This window comes from Helianthus annuus, chromosome 15, assembly GCF_002127325.2.
Source record: "Helianthus annuus cultivar XRQ/B chromosome 15, HanXRQr2.0-SUNRISE, whole genome shotgun sequence".
Classification (NCBI taxonomy): domain Eukaryota; kingdom Viridiplantae; phylum Streptophyta; class Magnoliopsida; order Asterales; family Asteraceae; genus Helianthus; species Helianthus annuus.
The window spans coordinates 116,836,509-116,843,854 of record NC_035447.2 but is presented as its reverse complement, the minus strand read 5'-3'; the positions used below and the strand labels follow the sequence as shown (position 1 = coordinate 116,843,854).

General features: G+C 42.5%; 1 protein-coding gene across 1 annotated transcript; it reads right to left on the bottom strand.

Annotated features, from left to right (window-relative positions):
- Positions 1–580: 580 nt before the first annotated feature.
- LOC110914125 lies at positions 581–925 on the bottom strand. The gene has a single exon (XM_022158942.1). The coding sequence runs from the start codon at positions 923–925 to the stop codon at positions 581–583; it is 345 nt and encodes a 114-aa protein (XP_022014634.1).
- Between the last annotated feature and the right edge of the window lie 6,421 nt (positions 926–7,346).

Genomic DNA, 7,346 nt, shown 5'->3' with positions numbered 1-7,346 from the left:
CATCTAGCAAACTCCTATTTGCCCGCTCCACTTGGCCGTTTCCCTGGGGATGTGCCACTGATGTAAAGATTTGTTGAATCTAAAGCTCTGCACACCAATCTTGTAAGACCCTGTCTGTGAATTGCGTTCGATTGTCGCTCACCAGGTATAGTGGCAATCCAAATAGGCACACTATGTGTTCGCATAGGAATTTTTTGGCGTTTTCAGCGGTTATTTTAGCCAAGGGTTTGGCTTCAACCCACTTGGTGAAATAGTCGATTGCCACAATTAAGTACTTTAGCTTCCTGGGGGCCAGCGGGAATGGCCCCACGATATCGACTGCCCACTTTTGAAATGGCCAGGCCGCCGTGACAGTAATTAAATTGTTCTTGGGGCGGAGAGTTTGAGGAGCAAATTTTTGACAACTACGGCACTTCCTGAGTACATCCACCGCGTCTTCATGCATCCTGGGCCAATAGTACCCGACGTTGTGGATTTTGGCGACAACTGCCCGGGGTCCGGCGTGAATGCCACATATACCGGCGTGTATTTCTTGAATTAGGTATTTTGCTTCCGCTATGGATACACACCGCAGTAGTGGTCACAAGTATGATTTTCTGTATAGGACGCCGTTGTTCACTTCATATTGCAACGCCTTTGTTTGTATCTTTTGTGCTTCGCCTAGTGCAGGGGGTAATTCCCCCTCCGTGAGGAACTTTAGAATTGGAGTGTACCAACAGGGTTCTTCCGCTGTGATGGCGGACACTTCCCGGGGTTCTATGGAAGGCGCTTGTAATGTTTCTACCTTTACTTCCTTTTCCATACCAGAGGTAGCGAGCTTGCTCAAGGCGTCAGCTATTTGGTTTTTTCCTCGATGAACGTGATTAAGTGTGACGCTGTCGAAGGAAGCTATGAGCTCCTTGGTCTTAGCTAAATATTTTGCCATCGTTTCATCTTTGGCTTCATAGGTTTCGTTCACCTGATTATTGACTAGCAAAGAGTCAACGTATGCGTCGACCTCGTTGCTCCCATAGATTGGGCCATTCTCAAGCCCGCGAGTAGCGCCTCATATTCTGCTTCGTTGTTGGAGCATTCGAAGTCAAACCGCATAGCGTACATTAGCCTTATTTCATCTGGGCTTATTAGCATGAGGCCCGCGCCAGATCCTTTTCTGCTGGAAGATCCATTGGTGTATAATTTCCAGGTTTGCCTGGCTGTGCTGGATTCTGGTATGTCCTGAACCGCAGGATCTTGTATTACTTCTCCTTCGGGAATCTCAGCCAAGAAATCAGCTATCACTTGTCCCTTAATTGTTGTTCACTTTCGATATTCAATATCCAGGGCTCCCAAATCTATCACCCATTTGGCCAACCTTCCTGAGATTTCAGGCTTGTGCAAGATTTGCTGTAGCGGGTAATTTGTTAAGACCTGTACGCGGTGCCTTTGAAAATATCTTCTGAGACGTCGGGAGGCGTGGACTAGTGCCAGTACCAACTTTTCAAGTGTTAGATACTGCGTTTCTGGTCCCGCTAGGACTCGGCTGATGTAGTATATGGGTGTTTGTTTTCCATCCCTTTCTACCATGAGTACCGCGCTTACCACGTTGTGAGCTGCCGCCAGGTACATTTTTAAGAGTTCCTCTAGGTATGGCGCTGTCAACATGGGTAGTTTTTCAATGAACTACTTCATGTCTTGTAAAGCCTCTTATGCTTCACTGGTCCACTTGAAGTGTTTCTTGTTAAGGAAATCTTTCAACGTCTTTATTAATGGCAAAGATCTCTCGGCGTGTCTTTCCAGGAATCTGTTTATGGCCACTAGACACCCATTTAACGCTTGTGCCTCTTTTAAAGTCATGGGGGAGGGCATTCGCGCTATGGCGGCTACCTTTTCCGGGTTAGCTCTAAAGCCGTCCCGGGTGACCACCACCCCCAAGAATTTGCCTTCTTCTACCCCAAATGAACATTTCTTAGGGTTGAGCTTGATGTTGTATTCTCTCAGCTTTTGGAAGGTTTCTTCAATGTCTTCTAGCATTTGATGTTCCTCTCTGCTCTTGATTACTAAGTCGTCGACATATACTTCCAAGTTTCTGCCGATTAGCTTTTCGAAAGCCTTGTCCATGAGACGTTGGTTTGTGGCTCCGGCGTTTCGTAGACCAAAAGGCATTTTGGTATAGCAGAAGATGCCCATATCGGTGTGAAACACCGTTTTTTCTTCGTCTTAACTTGACATTTTGATCTGGTGGTAGTCCTTATAGGCATCTAAAAGACACTTGTGCCTATAAGGGACCAGGGAGTCAACCTTGAAATCCATCTCAGGCAGCAGATAAGCATCTTTAGGGCATGCCTTGTTCAAGTCTTTGAAGTCGATGCACATCTGCCATGTGCCATTTGGTTTCTTAACCATCACGGGGTTTGATACCCATATGTGATACTTTGTTTCTCTAAGAATTCCAGCTTCGACCAGCTTTCATACTTCTTTGACTGCAACTGCTTTTCGATCAGAAGCCATGCTACGTTTACCCTGTGCGACTGGCTTGATGCCCGGGAGTGTTGCTAACTTGTGCTCTGCCTTATCCCGAGGTATCCCAGTCATGTCAGAGTGTTGATGTGCGTTTAGTGTAATAGATTTTTAATGTATATTTTAAGCCCTTTTACACTTTTTAGCCAAGTTTTAAATTTATAAAACACGATATTTACTAACACTAAACACACATATGGGCAAGTGCACCCATCGTGGACGTATTATAGTGTTGGTAAGATACCGAGGTTGTCCAAGGACACAAGAGCTTTTAGTACCGGTTTATCCTCAACGTCTAATCAAATCAAAAGTTAGAAAAAGGTTTTTAAACTAGAAAAATAAAACTAACTAAAATGCTGAAAAATAAAATAAAAGTAAAAACAGATAGACAAGATGAATCACTTGGATCTGACTCGTGTGTAGTGTAACCTTTGATTATTTCCGCACTTTTGCACTTTTTAAGAGATTATCTTAGTTATTGTAGTAGGCCCATCTTTTGAAGGTGACGTTACCCTCAACCCAGTAGTTTGAGTCAGCAAGGATACAATCCTAAAGGGTCGGATTATTGAAAGATAATTAATTAAGTTATTAATGCATAATGTGGTAGGCCCCTCTTTTGAAGGTGACGTTACCCTTGGCTAAGTAGTCTGAGTCAGCAGGGATACAGTCCTAAGTAGCCGGGTTAAAGTTTTAATAGTAGCTTACTTATGAGGGGATCAAAGAGTTTGGACCCCCGCCATCCAATACCGGTAGGTATTGAAGGAGGTCCTACTAAATTTGACCCAGGTCCTTTGTAGGATCTATACACTGAACAATGGCAAGACTCTTACCAAACCGTTCCCTTAACCCCCGACCAGGTAGCCAACATACCTCCATATAGACTGTGGAGATATGAATGGTGAAAATCTTTTATTTTATATAGATAGTAAAATAATACCAAGACACCACGGACAAACGATAAGGAAGAATCACCTTCAACATAAGAAACTAGTTATTAAAGTCATTAATACATAACCAAATAAAAAGTGCGAAAAGATTAAAAATAAAAAGTATTACACAAAACACTTGTCTTCACCAAATGATGTAAGAGACTTAGGCAAACATGGCCTTTGATTGTTAAGAACTCTTACGATCAATCTTGGATCCCGAGACGACTCACACGCTCTATGATGGATGATGGATGGTGGTGGTGGTGGTGGATGATGGTGTTGTGATGCTGGTGGGTGGTGGGTGAAGTGTGAGAGAGGTGGTGTGCCAAGGGATAGTTTGCAAATGAGCCAAGAACCCATATTTATAGCCTGAACAGCAGCTCGGGCACGGCCCCGTGTCCATTAGGCACGGCCCTGTGTCCATCCCCCTTCTCTTTCTTCATTAATTGCAGTTTTTCTGCATTAGTTGACCACGCCCCGTGTCCGCTGAGCACGACCCCGTGTGTAGAAGCGTATTTGTACTATCAAGACTTCCCTAGATTCTGCGAATCTTAGAGTTGACCATGGCCCCGTGTACGCTGAGCACGGCCCCGTGGAGGGCGATAGAAGCTTCTACAACTTTGTCTTTTCTGCTGACACTTGGGCACGCCCCCGTGCTCATTGAGCACGGGGCGTGTTCAGCCTTCTGTTCTCTTGTTTTTGCTTGGGAAGATGCTGTCGGTGGGTCGGGCATGCCACGTTTGTCCCTTTTCTTGTATTTATGTTAGATTTAACTGCCTTTTTGTTTCTTTTGTTCATTTGAGCTCATTTAATCCTGAAAATACAAAAGGAAGACAAAAACACACTTTTTCCAACATTAGTACTAAAAAAGGGTTAGTTTTATGCCACAATTGATGTAATTTATAATGTGGCTTTACAGTCCCAAATGGAATGGGTAGAAGAGAAGGTTTTTGGGCTTGTCATAGAGTGTCGGGATTTCCAAGATTCTTTATTAAGTTTTATTTTTATTTATTTACAATCCTATTCGTTATGATTTATTAAAAACATTACATAAGATAAATTACTTATTAGGGCATAACATGCCTTTCTAAAATTCTATTTATATACAAGTTCACATATCTCACGGGGGATCACTCAACACTCGGCTGAAGATATATTTTTAGTGAATCACTCGAGAGCGGCATGGAACTTACTCCTACCATAAGCTTTCCAAGCAATCAATCCTCCTCCTTTTTAACTATATACCTTTGTAAATATCAAAAGGACTTTTGGGTGAAAGGTTAGGCTTGGGCTAAAGGTGGGTGGTTGGGTAAGCAGTTAGTAAAAGGGCGAAAGGCGTAAAAAGCGTCGGTTTTTGTAAGACTTGTTATTATTTTTTTATAACTCTTTATTTTGATGAAGCATTTCTTTCAAACAAAGTTCTTTTTGATAAACTTGTTTGTTTATTTCCTTTGGCTTCATTCAAAATTTTTTTTTTCATAAGCAAGTCATAAGAAAAACCGAGCCTTGTTACTTAAATAAAGGGTTTAAAATGAAAAAGGGTTTTAGTGGGTAAAAGGGTGTTTGTTTTGGGTTAAGAAATGAAAAGGTTTAGGCTCAAAGGGGTTAACTAGGGGGATTTTGGGTAGGTGGTAAAAAAAAGAAAAATAATGGTGTAGAAATAAAAAGGGGTTAGTCCTAATGCCTCCATCATTTACTTACTCGAGTTTAAGTTGGTAAGGACCGGGAATGTATTGTCGTGGCAAGTTCTAGAGTTGTAAGAACCAAGCGGCTATTCACACAAGAAACGAAAAATGAGCATTTAGTTTAAATATATGTATTTGTATGCTCAATAAAGGCTCAAAACTCACTTTTTGTGGGAATGGATTTTTATGTGATCAAGTATATATAATCAAATTTTAACTAAACTTTTCATGCCGTTTCATAATTTTCTTATGTTGGTTCTTTTTATCACGACGCTGTCGGTTGTAAATTTGTAAAAATATAACCTTTTTAGAACTTGAATTTCCCAACTTAAACCTAGACAAGTAAAAAAAATGAAAAAAAAAATTTTGAAAAAAATTTGGGGTGATTAGCGGTTCCAATAGAGTTTTGTATAAGGCTAGTATTTAGGATTTGCAAGATTCAAGGTTTTAGCATCCCTCCCACACTTAAATTACACATTGTCCTCAATGTGTCCCAAAAATAAGCTTTTAGGTAGATTGAATGTGTAAAAATGTGTGAAAAGCAAAAATTTGTGTTACTGGACGTCTGGACACTGTCCCGTGTCGGATGGACACGACCCCGTGTTCAGAGGACCAATAACGAAAACTTACAGAAGGTGGACACAGGGGCGTGTTGACTGGGCATGACCCCGTGTCTGGAAAAAGTCTGCAGAATTTAAACAAACAGCAGGTCTGGGGAAGTGGGCACGGGGGCGTGTTGGCTGGACACTACGCCAAACCATAGCAAACATCCTAAATTACCATAGTTCAACATCCACGTCACAAAGTTAAAAAGAAAAACAAATGCAGAAAGTAAAAAGAGTTAAAGGAAAGTAAATTGTTCAACACACGGCACGCAGGCTGGAAATTGTTCAAGATAAAAGAGGATTAACCTGTGGGACCTCCTACCAGCTGCTCCTGCCTCTACTCCACCCACCTAGTCCATGTCCTCATCCTCATCATCACCTCCTCCTCCGTGCCCTGCCATGTACTCATGTATGTTCCCGATGTTATCCTGAATGTCGGAGATGTTTCTCTCAATTGCTCTGACCCGGGTGTACGTGTTGCTCGCCAGGTTATAGGTGTTTCTGGTGCAAATGAGGTTTTCCTGCAACAAATCATGTAAACTGTGGAAGTTAGGAAAACCGCCTCCTTGTGAGAAGGATTGGCCCGGATCACCATGGGGCTGGTATTGGTATTGAGGAAGTGGTCGGAACTGTGGAGCGTGAAGGATGGGTGCCTCTTGCGGGTTCCATGCATGCCCTTGGACTCGTTGGAAGCTAACTGACCCGTCTTCGGCTTCATAGATCAAGTTCATGGAGCGGCAGATGTGTATGTCCACTCTTCCCGACCATGGGCTGCTCTAGAAAGACCAAGGCATGTTCACGAAGCGCTTGAAGAGACGGTATATCCACCCCCCGAAGAAGATAGGGATTGGTGGAGTAGCAAGCCGGTTCCAATGCATGTTTCGCAGCAGGAGGTACGGAACATCAAGGTGTCTGCGGGTATGAATGCAATGAAGAACTATCAGATCTCTCAGCCCAACAACGCCACTACTATCATGCCTTTGACTAAGAGAGTAGGTGAGGACCCGATGGATGTAGCGGTAGAGAGGGTCCCTCAACCTAGTGCTCTTAGTGCTGCTTGGTGTTAGTGCACTATGTCTGTTGACTTCGTCTTGTATCATGTAATCAGATAGGATAGGATATTCAGTACCCGAGGTTCGAGAAACAGTTTTTAAGAGAAATGGTAGTGATTCTGCTTGAAATGATCAAGTGCCATTTCAAGCGAAATCAGAACTAAGTGATTCCGCTTGAAATGGACTTGACCATTTCAAGCGAAACCCCATCTAGTATAAATAGGGTACTTGTTGTTTCATTTGGTACGGCTTTAGAATTTGTAATGAAGTGCTGTCGAATTTGTACTGATTGTGTTTGTTTGATTGATTTTGTCCAGGATCACATCATGGCTGAAGAGTTTTACAACACGTTTTTCAACGCGTTCACATCTGAATCTTCAGAAATTACAACTGTAACCCCAAAAACCATCACAAAAGCGATCAATGAGAACATCAAGCATGATAATTTCTACGAAACACACTCTAAGCCACTAACGCTGGAAAGCATTGAAGATTATACTTGGTGGAAAGAACGGTTTCTTAACTGGGCGAAAGCGTATGCACATGAGAGTTGGTTCTGTTTAGAGTTCGGATATGAGA